This window comes from Hemiscyllium ocellatum, chromosome 21 (assembly GCF_020745735.1).
Source record: "Hemiscyllium ocellatum isolate sHemOce1 chromosome 21, sHemOce1.pat.X.cur, whole genome shotgun sequence".
Lineage (NCBI taxonomy): Eukaryota > Metazoa > Chordata > Chondrichthyes > Orectolobiformes > Hemiscylliidae > Hemiscyllium > Hemiscyllium ocellatum.
The window spans coordinates 32382915-32399810 of NC_083421.1; the positions used below are offsets into that span (position 1 = coordinate 32382915).

The 16896-nt window shown below is 40.3% G+C and overlaps 1 protein-coding gene across 5 annotated transcripts in view; it reads left to right on the forward strand.

Annotated features, from left to right (window-relative positions):
* Positions 1-1592: 1592 nt before the first annotated feature.
* The window catches only part of LOC132825811 (astrotactin-2-like), a 1607744-nt gene continuing 1592440 nt past the window's right edge, over positions 1593-16896 (forward strand). For 4 of the 5 annotated variants that reach the window (XM_060841305.1, XM_060841303.1, XM_060841301.1 and 1 more), the window contains exon 1: positions 1719-1989. In XM_060841305.1, coding sequence (XP_060697288.1) covers positions 1731-1989 — 259 coding nt within the window. In that variant the 5' untranslated portion in view covers positions 1719-1730. Of the gene's footprint in view, positions 1990-16896 lie in introns of all 5 variants that reach the window. The other variant, XM_060841306.1, reaches the window with a different exon arrangement.

Here is a 16896-nt window from a genome sequence, read left to right on the forward strand (position 1 = left end):
GGAGTTAACATTGAGGAGCGAAACAATGGAAATTAGAACGCGTCTGACAGAATAACCGGCTCTGGGGAAATCTGCTCCATTTTGTTCTGTTACCGTGAACGCATTCCTCTCAAAACAATACTGGAGTGCATTTGTGGTTCTCAGCAATGTTGCAAAAAGGTATTACTGAAACATGCCGTGACAGCAACTGTGGTGTGCTCTAGGACCATCCACCTTTGCTCAGATGTGTACAAAGGAGAACGTGCGGCCAGGAACAGGCAAAAGGATAGAAGACATTTCTTTGCAACGAAGTGGCCAGCTCTCGGCTTCCCACCCCCCCCCCCCCCACCCCCGGCTTGGTGCATTTAAATGGGATGTGGGAAGTAATGGGCACGTTCTCCATTGTACCGAACTTTACAGCACACTCTCTAGTGAAGGTACAGAACACACACACACACACACACGAGAGAGAGAGCAAATAACTCCTCGCATTGCTGGCTCAGTGTGTGCACTTTTGGATGCTGCCTGAACTCTTCCAGCACCACTGATCCAGAATCAGTGTGTGTGTGGTATAGCTCTCCGGCCCCATCTCCAGCTCCGGAGATTTCTCTGGAAAGAGGGACAAACCTACAAAGAGGCTGCCGTTTCTCCGGCTGCAGTTTGTTTACACGCTCCGTGATCTGAAGAGCTTCGAGACTGAATTCAGGTCGCCCCCAGAGAGCAGCATTACAACGAAGACGTAGAGCCTTCATTGCTCCCTCCCCACCCCGCACCCCTCACATATGTTCGCCAAGTAATGCTTCTTTTAAAAGTATACTTCACAAAGCGTCGTTTTGTGTATCTTTTTAACTGATAGTAAAGATTGAAACTTCACATACCTTTTTTAGGGATGGGAAAGAAGAAATGAAATCCCCACTGACTGTATAATCCCTCATTTACAAAATATGTTCTGGTTCCGCTGCCTTTATCAATAAATGACTGTCCCAGTGATGTTTCGGTTCATGGCTTTGAATTTCCAATTGCATTGAACAAGGTTTTAAAGTGTTTCCAACAATTTTATAAAAAATGTTTCCAAAACTGATTATTAATCATGACTTTTATGTAGTATTTGGAACTTGGGGGGGAGGTGTGATTTGTGATCGCCATAAAATTCTAAATGTACTTAAACGTGGGGTGGGTTGGGGGGGAAGCTAAACTTACCACCGCTTGACATGTCTTTATTTTTTATTTAGAAACGAAAGTTGAATTGGAATAAAAAGATGGTAAATTCAAAGCAGTACTTTATCCAGCGTCGCTGCGATGATAATGATGGTAATCTCAGACAGCAAAAGCTTCAGTAATGTTCCACAAGGGGAGGCTACGCTGCCACATGAAGAGAGAGAGAGAGGGCATTAAGTGCCGAGGTGTTTATTTTGGGGAGGGGGGAGTGTGTGAGTGGCAGAAGGAGGGTCTCTGTTTGGAGACGGCGTGTCTTTATCACCTGGAGTTCCCCCCCACTACCCACCCCTCTCCATCTCCCAGCCCAGACTAACTCCGTGTGTCCGCGCCACCTCCTGGACACCAGCTCCACATCGAGGGGGGGAGAGCAGAGAGAGAGCTGAGTGTGTGTATAAGCAAGGGGAAGGAGCAACGGCGGAGATCCCAAGCTGTCTGTCTCGGCTCCCCAGCTCCCTGAGATATTATTATCATCAGTGTTTGGTGCCTGTCTGATTTGCAGCGTCGCTGTGCTGAGGCAGCAGCCCCCGCGGGCAATGGCTCTCCGAGCCGGCTGGCAAGCCATCCTCGGCTGCCTGCTCACCGCCGCTTCGGCCGAGATCTCCAAGGAAGGCGGCTGCAAAGTGAAGACGGTGACCGTCTCCACGCTGCCCGTGCTCCGGGAGAACGACATCAGTTTCCACGGGGCGCTGGCCGCTGAGTCCAAGCTCTTCCTCTTCGTCCGGAACGACCTGCCGGGAGAGATCTTGGTGGTAGACGACCTGGAGAATACCGAGCTACCTTACTTCACCCTGGGTAAGTTCAGCTGTGTGTCTGTGTGCTGGGGAGGGGAGGGGGTTACACACAGGAATCCTTCCACTGAACCTCATTCAACTTCTGTTTGGCGTGCTGGTAAATTCACTGTTTCCCTGAGGTCTCCCTCTATCTGATTCCTCTCTTTATTTTGGAGGGACGGGGGTTGAGGGGCGCGGGGGGATGATATATCTCAAGCAGCACTTGTACTGGGGTCAGACTTTACTGTCGCCTGTTGTATTGAGCGGTTTTGGGAATGAAGGTGGCTGCAGATGTGGGTTGAGAGAGGGTCAACAAGAGGCGAATTGTGGTGCATTGATGCCAGTGTCTTTGGATTACTACAGAGCCCCGGTGTCTACCAGCTGCAAAGCTTTGCTGTCAATAAATGGTATAGACGCTGTGAATATCACAGCTCCGGTTTATTGTCAAGTAGCCCTCCGGTGCAATACATGCTCCCACGCCGGGAAAAAAAAGTGTTGACATTTTTTTTTCTCTCCTACCTTCTCTAAAAGCTTGCAATGTGTACTCCCCGACTGGGATAGAGGAGAGAACCGGGGTCCTATTGCCCGCAGCGATTGGTGGACCGGAACTAAAGTGTGATCAACATTACCGATTAAACAGGAACGGGAATGTGATTAAAAATTGCGGCATAATTTCCCAGTCCTCCCGGTCCATGTGCGGGGTTTTTAGTTGCGAGTTTCCCTTGGTGCGATGTGCAATTCTGCCTTTTTTAGACACCTGGATTGAAATCAGCCCCATCGAACAAGACTAGATCGCTGAACAAAGCAGGGATTGCTGAGCAGACTCTCTTTCTAGGAAGGTCAGGGTGTTAGCAAGTTCAGTGCTTTTCAAAGTTCATTTCAAATCAGTTGGTCCAAAAACAAAACCAAGGGGAAAGGAATTTTCAAGGGATTTGTTCTCGGATTGTGTAATTTTATTGGCATTGTGTTCACAGTAATGTGAATAAACATTTTTTAAAACACTGGTCCAAAGACTTACCTAGTTGGTAGTGAAATCTAAAGTTGTTTCTTGCAAACCCACTGTTAGATTTTTCTAAAACGAAAAAGCGAATCTCTGTTTTTCTGACACTGTGACATGGCACTGAATTTGTTCAATGCAATTTGTCCAGCCGATTGTCAAATAAAAGGGAATGGGGCTTGCTGAAGAAATTTTGCCTTTGAAACTGTCATTATCGGATGCTCAAAAGTGCTTCAAGTCAGTGAAACCCTTTCTGAAATGTAAAGTCAGACAACCCAACAATCATAAGCAACAACTGCTGAAGAAACTTAATAGGTCTGGTAGCGTCGGTGCAGAGAGAAACAGAGTTAATGATTCCACGGATGCTGCCAGACTTGCTGAGTTTCTCCAGCCATTTCTGTTTCTGCTTCAGATTTCCAGTATCTGTAGTTCTTTGTTGCAGTTTAATCTTCGCAATCAATCCATGCATTAATCTCGAGTCAGATTTTAATGGACGAGATACTCTGTTTCAATGGTCTTGGCTGAAGTGCAAAATTTGTGCTCAGGGCATTAGGAGACCTCTTAGGCTCTTCTTGAAATCAGTCATGGGACATTTTTTGTCCACTGCACAATAAATGAGAACAGCTAGGCATGTGGCCAGATTCTCTTGACTGTGCAGCACTCCCTTTGCACTGCAATAAAGTGTGACTTTGTTCTGTGCGCAAATTCCTGAAGTGGGATTTAAAACCGCAGCCTTGTGACTCAAGTGATAATACTACCACTGAGGCAGAACAAACAGCCTCCAGCATAAACTTCAACATAGCATGTTCTTCCAGATTAAGTGTTTTATTTATTAATCATAATTGATGGAATCAGATGACAGGATCAGACTTGCTAGTCCGTGATGTCTTACCATTTAATAGGATTGATTGACAATTGAGTGTTTCTCTGGTTTTGGATAATTGAAACCAGCAATTATTTCAATTCATGCAAAACTCCAAACATAAGTTTTATTAGTTATGAGCAGTACAGCTGTGAGCTATATTTCTCAAGTGAATGAATTTGTTGTGCAGGGCTTGGGTCGGTGGTGGGGAAGAGTACGGTGGAAATGTATCTTCCAAAAACTTCATTCTTAAGCTTTTCCCACTCTTCAGCATCAGAATGCTGAATTCTACATGGCTTTCATATTGGAGTATGCTGGATTCCATTTGTCATAATTGTTAAAAAGGTAGACAATTTACATAACCCCTCTTTTGAACACATTTTTCATTGTGTGCTGATCACAGCCATTTGTTATGTTGCTTTATCTTTCCTTTTCACATCTTATCAGACGTTTAAAACGATGTTAATTTCCTTGCAGTGGTAGAAAGGAATTTGTGTGAAAAGTGTAGAAACAAAAATTGGTTGTGATATGTTACTGGTTTAAAATCAATAATACTTAATGTACCTAGGCACATTAATTGGTTCACTTTATCAATTACCTGATACACAAAATGCAAGAATGCTGTTTCACATTCTTGGAAGGATGGAGTCAATTTTGGAAACAGACAGAAATCAGTAACTACCATTCAAACACTGCTTATTAAGTATCATAAACATATTTCTAAAGCCAATTTAAAATAATGTATTATCTGCTACAAATTTCAGAAATACATGCAACTCTGGCAGTCTTGGTACGTGACCATGAGAAAATATGCACAATAGCTACCTCGGAAAAAAACATTGAAACTGCCTGCATCTATTTCCAGTAATCAGACTTTGTGCTCCACAGCCTCCACTTCCTTTTCAGAGGTTATAAGGCTGTTGTACTGTGTATAAATTCCGCTTCATTCTCAGAATCTCTCAGGGTTCAGTGACTGAGTGTGTGCTACTCACATTATTATTACATTACCTGATTAGCATAGCATTCAGTGCTTGTTAAGGAAACAAAGTATAAGAATATTTGTTAGATCCATTTATGGAAAAAATAACCAGGGATTCAGTCAATATGAGTTATTCAATGAAGGAGCATTTCTATGCTTGGAACACTGAATAAATGATTCAAATAATCTTCAATCAAAATTTTGGTTTCGTGGTCAGGATTGTAGCACTATGAAATTATTTTTCTTCCTTGTACACCGTAATAGCTTCAAACATTCCATAGTGCAATGCAACACTGATTGGTTTGAGAGAATAACATTGCCCCAACAATGTCCATTAACCCCGACTGCATCACTGTGACATTTCCATTTTTCACAGCAAGCATCCTGAGTGAAGTTGCTGCTCAATGTTGAACTACACTGTTTTTCCATGCTTGGACTCATTCCTAGAGAGTTCTTTTTGTCAGAATCTGGCAGAACTCAAATTTGAGGACTTTTGTTTCATCAGTCTGGGCTCCAGTTCATCACTGAATGTTCATATCACTTCGCTGTTGCCCTCGGGACTAAAGGCAGTGAGTTACAGAAACTATGGTCCTATTTTACTTGAAAGCTGATTGCTTCAGACCCTCATGTGCCATGTGGAGAGTCATGTTCTTATTAAAGTGCAAACATGGAATCAGCTTCTTGCTTACATTTCCTTCAATCTGATAGTACATTTTAAGTACTATGCATTTACGGATCTACAATGTTTTCCATTTCCTAAGAGCATTTCATTCTATGGCAGGAGAACCACATACTCCACAATGTTGCATGTACTCCTTTGATATAAAAGTAACTTGACTGCAAGCTGAAGTTTGAGTACAAATGGTTGATTTCATGTGGCAATTATACTTTTGTAATTTATAATTATGTTTAGAGTTTTATTAAAACATGATGTAACAGTCTTTAAAAGAGCACTGTCATACCAGCCCACAGGTAATGAAGATGATATTTCTGACTTCACAGGCTTGCCAATTTGAAAGGTAGTCTCTCCCAAATGCTCGAATGTGTAAGTTCAGTGTACCTTTCTTATTCTTTCACTCATTGAACAGCAACACCCAGTCTGGTAACAGTCTTATGGACAACAGCATAAGTTAATCTAAGGATCTGTTGATCAATCCTAATTGTACCTCCAAGTGTGTGCAAAGTCAGCTTATCATAGTAACAATGGTAGAAGAAGCCCTTGGTGAAGAGACAGTTCTTTTAGTCATGGTTTCCATTCATTACCTCTGTTTCATAATTACTGTCGAAATTATTGTGAATAACGCACCTGGGGGTTTATCTATGATGCTATCTTTTATCAAACAGATTTACACTGTTGAAAACTTGTACTTGAGGAATGACCATCATGGTGATTTCTCAACATACCTGTTGGTATCAAAAGGTCCCCATATTGATGAAAATAAGAGGGAAATCTGGCTAACAAAATTCTGAATGAAACTCAAAGCAAAGATTTGTTTCCAAATAAATACTTTGGCTGTCTGCACTGTTGTGTATGGGTTTCACATTTCTGCTGGTCATTATTCTTTTTCCCGTTAATGGCCTTGGTGTTGATCATTGATATATTGCACATTTACTATCTTATCACATGCTTTCAGTTTGGATATCGAAGCATACAACATGACTTTATGTTAGCATTGTCATTCAAAACAGGCTGCTTGTATCTCATTTTTTTTCACCGCAAGCAGCATATTTATATCACCTTTTTTTTCTGTTCAGGGACAAGTGGCATTCTAATTGTCATGGTAGAAGTAATTATTTTTCAGGCCTTGTGGAATTGTTCCAATTAATGTGGTGTGAAACACACAGTAAAGGAAACCCAACCATCTGTTTATTTCTTGAAAACTGACACCCTATTAGTAACCTCTCTTTCCTCTTCAAGCTCCTTCGGGTTATTTCTTTCCAAATCCATGTACATGTTTTTGCAGCTTGAAGCTATCTAATCAGGCTCCCACTCTGCCACCAAATAACCCAAACCAAAATTACAAATGGAAGCTTCTGAGACTTCATCTTCAGATCTCACTCAACCATCAACCATATGCTTGCCTGAATCTTAAAATTCTCAACCTCACTTACAAATCCCATTTACTCTTACACCAGCTCCAGCTGACGCAGCTCTTGATAAACACAAATCAAGAATCTGAACAGTTTTAGAATGATCTAACTGTGGCCACATGTGAATGTGTCACTTTTTTGACCCCAACATAGTGACTGATCTTCCAGGTGACCACGATCTAAGTTCGTGAATTTTCTCCTTAAACCTTCCCATTTTTCCACCCATCTGCCTGTGAAGACATTCCTTAAAACCTGTCTCTGATCAGCCCTGTGATCATCTGTCTTAATTTCTGATATTCTTTGGAATATTTTGCTCTTTAGAAGTGCTATAAGAGTTGTTTTTTTTTGATGGTGTACCAGTGAGTGTATTGCTATTCTACAACATCCTTATATGGCATTCCATGATTGACCAATATAGACACTGGAGCTCATAATTCGTAATTCAGACAACTTAATTGAGTTTGGAATAGCAATCAAAGATTAATTCTGTGGACAACAAGTTCAGTCAGCATGAGCAGGCAGAAGGAGAAAGCTGGAACGTTTTTTTCAAATTATTATTGGTTTAGGCACTGCTTTGTTTGTATAACTACTGTACCCACATTAAAGGTGAAATAGGAATTTTAATAGCACAGTGGTTTTGAAACTCATGCAAGTGAATGACAGCAGTGTGTAAAAATGCTTCTGTGCATTTTTTTATAGGCATGGTAAGCATAAAGTTCACAGAATAAATTATGTCTTTGTTTTGTTCTCTTCCTAACTCTACTTTGTGGCTCACATTTTTAGAATGGTTACAACCATATTGTAACCAATTGAGAAGGGACATACTGGCTCATCGGTTGGTCACAAAATGTTAATTTCATTTTTGCACACAGTTAGAACTTCTGAGCTAAACATTTATGTTTGATGTCAGCAATAAGGAACCAATTAACAAAGTTACACCGACTTAAGAGAATAACAATCTTATTGACTGTTAATCCAGAGCAAAATAATAAAAAAAGCTATTACTTTATGAGTTTTTGCAAGTCCATGTACACCACATCCATATTATGAGTTACATCAACCCTTTCTGTAACCTCACCAACATCTGTTTGGTTCATTGAGGATTATTTACCTTTAACAAGTGTTTGCTGACTTTTGTTAATGCATATTTACTTGTCCAAATGATTATTACCATTGCCAAGTCTAAACTGACTGGCCTGCAATTGCTGGATTTATCCTTACACTCATTTTTGATTGGGTTGTAATATTTTCAAGTCCCCATTCCTCTGGAATAATCCCAGTATCTAAAGAGGATAATCTAAATTAGGTAATGCCTCCATAATTTGTAACCTTAGATCTTTGGGTACATCTGAATAGGCTTGTTGCCCTTATGTCATCTCTATATCATTTATTAGCCCTGCTAGTATCTCAACTACATTCTCTTTTGTCATGAGTTTGAAAGCATTTCTTCCTTGGTAAAAAGAAATGCACAGTTCTCATTTAGTAATTCAATCATGTCCTCTGCTTCCGTGTAATATCATCTTTTTGTTCTCTGATTGGACCCACCTCTTCTCTTACACATCTTTTATTTCTTATGCTTCTACAGAATAATTTTGGATTTGCTTTGTGTCAGTTTTCTGTCTCTTCTCATACTCTTTCATTATTTCTTTTATTACTGATTTTCCAGGTGTCCACAATCTAAGTTCGTGAATTTTCTCCTTAAACCTTCCCATCTTTCCACCCATCTGCCTGTGAAGACACTCCTTAAAACCTGCCTCTGATCAGCCCTGTGATCATCTGTCTTAATTTCTGATATTCTTTGGAATATTTTGCTCTTTAAAAGTGCTATAAAAGTTGTTTTTTTATGGTGTACCAGTGAGTGTATTGCTATTCTACAACATCCTTATATGGCATTCCATGATTGACCAATATAGACATTTTTTTTCCCACTTCCCCTTCAGAGCTTTCTGCATTCAGACTGGATTTCACTTGTGCTATCAACAGCCAATGATGCTGCTGTATTTAACTATCTGTGCCTTCATTATCCAGGAATCACTGGCCTTCCTCCATGTAGGAACATACTTCAACTGCACCCAAATCAACTCTTTAAAGGCAGCACTTTGTTCCATTGTAGATTTGCCTGGTAATCCCAATTTAACCTGGATTGATCATTTCATGCCATTGTGTTATCTCAGTCTTAAATTGCAGTGAGTGGGTGGACTCAGCTCTTGAACTCGACTATGAAAGTCTCAACCTCACAACTATATTGCAGTGATACCAACTGTTGCTAAGTCTGTGAAATCCTATCTTTAAGGTCCTTCAGCTGACGACACTTTCTGCAAACCTGGCTATCCAGGATATAGGAAGCATTCTGGTATTTTCAAACTGTATAGTCTGGGCATTCCACAGGACAGAGATTCTTTGCAAAGCCTCCACTATCAAGGCAATCAACTTAAAATTTAAATCAGAGTGATCACAGACATCAGTTTAGATCTTCACGACTCTTCCTGAAAAAATACTAAGTACACAGTGAAACATTGGTAATTGAGCTCTGTATCTTGCTTAAAAGACTCATTTTCAGATGCTGCTCCTTCTGTGGTGATTGCAGCATCACTCTGAAAGCAGCTTTTAGGTCTTTCCTCTCTTTACTCCTTCATTTCCACTCACTGACTTCCTAGCTTGCTCCTGTTTCTTTATCTAGGTTTCTGATCTCTGGCATATAGTTAGAACTGACTTAAAATTAAATACAAATGTTCTGTCTTTTATGCTTGGTTGTATTCTTATCAATTGTTTAACGTATGGCAGATGTGAAAAAAAGCATTTTAATGCCAGAATATATTAAGAGAGGATATAAAAAAGCAAAGGTAAGCTGCACTTATTTTATTAGGAAAGAAAGAGGCTTCTGTGCGCAAAAAATGTAAAATGAGTAGAAAATGTTCAATGAAAAGAAAATGCAAATTTCCCTGAATACTATGAATGGGAAGAATAGACTATGTGGACATTTCCCCACAATATTGTGGCTAAGAATATTCTCACATCATTTTCAGCCTTGTCAATAACTGCCTGTTAACTTTGCTTCAGTTGTTAGTAAATTTCCCAAATTCTACAAACACAATGAAATTGTTGAGCAGTATGGAAAACAGTAAGACAGTCAGCATGAATTTCTAACAGGTAAAGCAAACTGAACATGATATCCTTATCAATGCCTGGGTGAAATACTGTGTTGTGGCTGGTTTACATACAAAACAAAATGTTGTTCTTCATCCCAAGATTGGGGACATAAAAATATGAATGACAAATGTGGAGCTCTGCAAGACATAAACTGAACAGTTAGTGACCGCAGCAGATAAAAAAAGTAAATTAAGGTATTGAAGAATTAAGCATCTTTGATCTTAGCAAATCGCATAGAATGAAAGTAGAAGGAAGTTATATAGAACTTGTACAAGACTTTCATTAAGCTCTATTTGGAGAGGATGAAGTGCAATTTTGGAGTCCTGTCTCTTTGGAAACCACCAATGGCGTGTATGCAACATTGATTCTCCAGCACGCTACCAGATTGTGTATTAACAGCTGTGAAAGGTCATTGAATTTAGGGTTTTATTCACTGAGTTGAGAAGGATGCTGGCTTAAAGTTGAATTCTTGAAGATAATTTGTTTCCACCTATTTGCAATATGTCAACAAGAGGATGAAAACAATTAAAGGGAAACTTAAGATAACTGCACAATTCATGATTAGAATGTGGAATAATGTTGAAGCAGAGTCTGTATTTTTGAAAGAAATGGTATGAGATAGATTCTTGTAAAGGAAGAATTAAAAATAATGAGAAGCAAGCGGGAGAGTGCTTCATGTGGAACAAGCTTTGGCACAGCATACTGCATACTGTATTGAGAACTCTAATTCTGAAAAGTATTATCTCAATGGGACTTTGGTTTAAAAACTTCAGAAAGCTGTTGACTTTGCTTGACTGACATCTTTGAATGGTTAAAAGTGATCTTTACATGTGATCTCTTTTGTCAATGTTTCAATGTTGTATGAGATTAAAGAATATGAAGTTTTTGAAGCCTCCATTATTAATAGCCTGCTTGACAATTTTATAAGGTTGAAAAACAGTCATCATTGTTTCAAATCAACTTTTATGATTTGATTTTTCTTTCCTTGAGCAGTTTCACAGGTACTATATTTTGAGAGTAGATTGGTTTTGTGCCTAATATATATTGGGTGAATGTGCATTGAAGGACTGTGACTTGGCACAGAAAGGGTGTTGAGTCAGGAGGGGGTGGATGGTGAGTAAGTATGAGTTGGCTTTTAAAGTGTGCCTTTAAAAGGCCACACAGGAGGCTAGAGCTGTGGAAGGGCTGAGTTGGTTTGGGAGCAACCCATGGCCTTCAGCGCGGTGAAAAAGGATGGAAGGATCATAATGTATCATGAATTAGCATGATCCTATAAGGTGCCATGCAGGTTGTTAGGGAGGGGTGGGCTTGTGAGGAATGATATTTAGAGAGCCTAAAATACAACTGGGACAAAGTACCAGAAAAATGAGGTGGGCCTTTTAACGAGACCGCCATGACACCCTATCTCCTTGGCTATCTCGGCTCTATTTCCAGGAGTAGTGGGTCTGACCCTATCTTGCATCCATCTTCCCAGAGCGAAAATTACACCATTCAGGGCTGTTTCCATCGAGGGGTATCCATGAGCTTAGAAATTTCCAGAATGGAGCTATCTACCCAGTACTGAGAATTTAATTCTAGGATTTTGTTTGACAACTTGGCTAAGGATGCAATTAGGATTTTGAAGATTACATTGTTCTTCTGTGTGAACTTTTACATGAATTGAGGATGGCAATTTCCAACTGCCGATCTATTGGAGATAGACCAAAAAACTGTCTTAGCTTTTCAGTGGTACCTTTCTCACTTGGAGGGCACAGGATGGTTGATATTAAGAATAAATTACAAAACCATGGCTGAACATGATTGTTTGGAAATATTGCAGAAGCTTCATATTGTGTTTTACAGATTGGCATTGGTGTGCTTGATTCTGATTAAGCCTAAACTAGGAAGAATGAGACTGATTGCCGGCTTTTTGGAAGAGTTATCCATAGACACTGTTGTAACCCTATCTGTCCTTTCTAACTTATAGAACATAGAACATTACAGCGCAGTACAGGCCCTTCAGCCCTTGATGTTGTGCCGACCAGCGAAACTAATCTGAAGCCGATCTAACCAACTCTATTCCATTTTCATCGATATGTCTATCCAATGACCATTTAAATGCCCTTAAAGTTGGTGAGTTGCAGGCAGGTTGTTCCACACCCGTACTTCTCTTTCTATAACTAACTTCTAACATTAATTTTTAAGAAATGTCAGAAAAGATTGTGAACCTTATACAGAATCCCAATCATCCAGACCTGCACTGAGGATACGACCTTGGAGAGTGGGAATCTGCATGGATAAGATTGGCCACTGATTAGTCACCCCACACTGCAGAACGCCAACCAAAGCTAAGAGGTGGGTTAACCCTATCACCTTGTAGCTGATACAAAATGCCTGGTGAGAAAAGTTACAATGTGGAGAAAAATGAAGGGTTGGAGTTGTAAACCATGGAGTCCTGTGTGTGTAGTTGACGGCTAAAGGTTGAGCAGTGAGTTCCTCAAAAAGATGGCTCCCAGATAGGAGACATACACGAGTGTACACTTGGTAGGGAACCATGGGGATGCTGTTTGAAGCAAAGGACAGATAACTGTGACTGGAGCAGCAAAGGTCAAACTGGAAGACTATTTGCGGTGAAGGGCCATATCGTGAATGTCTAATGGTAGTGTACCATGAGGAGTCTGCCCAGAAAAAGAAACCAAACCAACTCAATAACTCAATCAAAGGCTTAACTCTTTCATTAAGGGGTGGCACGGTGGCTCAGTGGTTAGCACTGCTGCCTCACAGCACTAGAGACCCAGGTTTGATTCCGGCCTTGGCCGACTGTCTGTGTGGAGTTTGCACATTCTCCCCATGTCTGCGTGAGTTTCCTTTGGGTGCTCCGGTTTCCTCCCACAGTCCAAAAATGTGCAGGTTAGGTGATTTGGCCAAGTTAAATTGATAATAGTGTTAGGTACATTAGTCAGGGGTAAATGTAGGGGAGTGAGTCTGGGTGGGTTTCTCTTCAGAGGGTCGGTGTGGACTTGTTGGGCCAAAGGGTCTGTTTCCACACTGTAGGGTATCAAATCATTACCAAACTGTCATGACGTTGGTTAGAGTGGTTCAGCACATTTGGAGGTTAGACCTGCTAGCCTGAGAGTCCATTCACATGACTTACCACTGTTCTTTCTTTAACCTAATATCTAACCTCCATGGCAAACCTTTTGACTTGTCTGTCAGGTTTAAGTGCTGAAAATGTGTTGCTGGAAAAGCGCAGCAGGTCAGGCAGCATCCAAAGAGAAGGAGAATCGACATTTCGGGCACGAGCCCTTCTTCAGGAATGAGGAGAGTGTGCCAAGCAGGCTAAGATAAAAGGTAGGGAGCAGGGACTTGGGGGAGGGGCGTTGGAAATGCGATAGATGGAAGGAGGTCAAGGTAAGGGTGATAGGCCGGAGTGGGGGTGGGGGCGGAGAGGTCAGGAAGAAGATTGCAGGTTAGGAAGGTGGTGCTGAGTTCGAGGGTTGGGACTGAGACAAGGTGGGGAGAGGGGAAATGAGGAAACTGGAGAAATCTGAGTTCATCCCTTGTGGTTGGAGGGTTCCTAAGCGGAAGATGAGGCACTCTTCCTCCAGCCGTCATGTTTCCTCCCTCCTGTCAGGTTTAATTGCCAGCTTGGTGGAGGATGGGGAGGGGGTGAATTTTGGGGTAATAGTCTGGGAAGTCAGTCAGTGAGTTTGTATTCTTCATATTCCTAAAATTTAAAGTACTTTTCATTCGTAAAAAATAGTAATTCCTGTTTTACATTTAAAAAAATGGTGAAGAAGGCGTTCAATATGCTTTCCTTTATTGGTCAGTGCGTTGAGTATTGGTGTTGGGATGTCATGTTGCGGCTGTACAGGACTTGGTTAGGCTACTTTTGGAATATTGCATGCATTTCTGGTCTCCTTCCTGTCAGAAGGATGTTGTGAAACTTGAAAGGTTCAGAAAGATTTACAAGGATGTTGCCAGGATTGGAAGGTTAGAGCTATTGGGAGAGGCTGAAGAGGCTGGAGCTGTTTCCCTGAAGTGTCGGAGGCCAAGAGGTGACATTGTAGAGATTTATAAAATCATAAAGGACCTAGAAATGATAAATAGACAAAGTATTTTCCCTGGATTGGGGTGGGTGGTGTCGAGAACTAGAGGGCATAGGTTTAGTATGAGAGGGGAAAAATTTAAAAGGGACCTAAGGGGAAATCTTTTCACACAGAGGGTGGTGCGTGTATGGAATGAGCTGCCAGAGGGAGTGGTGGAGGCTGGTACAATTGCAGCATTTAAAAGGCATCTTGATGGGTATATGAATAGGAAAAGTTTAAAGGGATATGGGCCATGGGCTGGCAAATAGGACTAGATTAGGTTATAATATCTGGTCAGCATGGGCGAGTTGGACTGAAGGGTCTGTTTCCATGTGTACAGTCTTTGACTCTATGACTCTAAATGATGTCAGAGGTCATCATGGTAAGTATCGCTCAGGGACAGTACATTGGGAGGACTTGCTGTGATAACTTCACAAAACTTTTCTCACATGTTACAGGCCTGTAGTTTTCCACTTTGTGTTTGTCCATGTGGTTAAATCAGTGTCTGTGACAACATGATGGGTGAAAAGGTCTTCTGTACTTCCTTATCCAAAAACTTTCTACTTACACTTTACTGCATTATTTATAGAGAAATTGCAAGCACAATCTTCTGTAAAATATTTTATTTGATTCTTTTGACAATTTAAAAAGAAAGACAGGTTTTCAGAAAAATTCTTCAGAATGCATATGTGTCAATTGCAATGAGGAAACACTCTATGATTGTAAATACAACATGGCTGCTGTAAGAAAGGAATCCTTGCAAAGTTGACAAGTCATACTATTTAGAGACATCTCTTGGCAAATAGATTATAATCAAAATGAGAATAATAAAGCACTTTGATGAGGGGATGAAATCAGTCACCATCTGTTAAGGCCAATTATTAGGACAGATTTAAGAATCAGGTAGCCACAATTAGCTACTCATCACCATTTATCATTAAATGCAGTTGTGAGCGTTGACAGTTAGAAAGTTGTAATGCATCTGTATGTACCTGTATGGTTGAAAGATTGTAGGAGGTGATTGCCATTTTTGCTGCTGATTCAATGACCTCGTCCTGGTGATAGGAATAGGTGAGCTAAGTAATTGCCAAATATAATGAATGAAACAAATGAAATCTGCATTCATAACATGGGTTAATCATGGCAACGATGGCTTGACTGGAAGTCTGGGAAAATATTATTGTTGTTTTGTTTCTTCATGAGGTCAGGTCTATTACCTCTAACATTGTGTATGGATCTGTCAAGCCTATTTACAGAAATGTTATAAATGTACTAAAATGTAAAGTGAATGAGATCAGGGAATTAAACATAATGTGATTTTGTAAGTGAAGCCTTGTGGGTGAAATATTTACTGAGCGCATAAATCTCTCTGAAGTCAGAAATGCGGTTGGCAAAATAGCACCACTAACACAAAATGTAGCTGTAAATTACATTGTATTCACTGTATATCTATTGAAACTGCCTCAAGGTGAAGTAGACAGGATAGCATTTAGTATGAGGCATTGGCAAGATGGTTGTAGGTGGATGTGTTGTGAGGTTTTGTAGAATTGAACTGTCAATCTGTAGGGAGATTATACATCATCATGAAAATATATTCATTAAAATAAAATTAAGTGCCTTTATCCTGAAGGAGTTTCACCTGTCAGGCCTTGATTAAACCTATGAAATATTTATGAAATTGTATCTTCTGTCTCTAACTTGTCTTTGTATGTGACATACATTGAAATCAAATTGTTCTTGAATCACAAACTTTGCAAAGTTTGTTAGGGTTTAATACCATGACTTTATTGCAAAATTTTACACATGGATCTAGTTTGCCAATCAATGTGTTTTACTGTGTCATAGATAGGGTTTGCAGAACTTCAGACAGCTAAGTGAACATGGTGTGACATTCTGAAGAGAAGCTATGAAGCAGTCAATTGTACACTGATACTCTTAACACTTTGCATGGTGTGCTTTAATGCATGTCCACATCCACGACAGACATGGTTTAAGTAAGAAGTCTGTGAACACATTGCATTAACATTGTTTTAAATAGTAAATAAAACCTATTCTAACTGTTTTATCATTCAGAATTAAAGGAGCTTGGAAACCTTCTGGTCAGAAGCAATCATTCCCACAGCCTGTTTCTAGAACTAGATCTGACATTCCCCACACTGGTAATTATGGTTGAAGGATACAATACAGTGCTTCTCTAGTAAACCTCCAGCACAGTGACTGATTTGTGATTGTAATTGCTGCACAGAGATTCTAAGTTCGTCGTACTGTCCAATGGATATAGTGTACCAACTCATAGAAAGCGTTCTCTAAGTTTTTTTTTGCTCTGTGGCAGGGAATGGGACAGAATGAACATGAGGGGAGTGAAAGCTTTTAAGGAGGAGCTATTAGTACTGGTGGAGGAGCACCAGTGCGTGGCTTCATGACAGTTTTGATTTTATGTCTAAAGTTTCTGAGTTCTTGATCTTGGCCAGTTTGTGATACAATGATATACAGCTGAAGTTGCATCGTGTGAGAAAAACAAGCACACTGGAGGAACAGCCAATCCTGGTTTAATGTCATGGATCTCGAGCTACCTTATTGAGATTAAGGTCCTTTTCATCAGAATTAAGACTGATACACTAGGCAACCTGCAAATAGCAAAATGTGCATGGAAAGGGTTTTTTGATGAGCCCATTGACAGTTCTGTAGTCAGATGCAATACTGTCAGAAAGAGTGTGTTCTGTGTTGCACAGCAATGTGCTTCAAATGAATTTTTGAAAAAATGTCAAATGTTGAAAATGTGA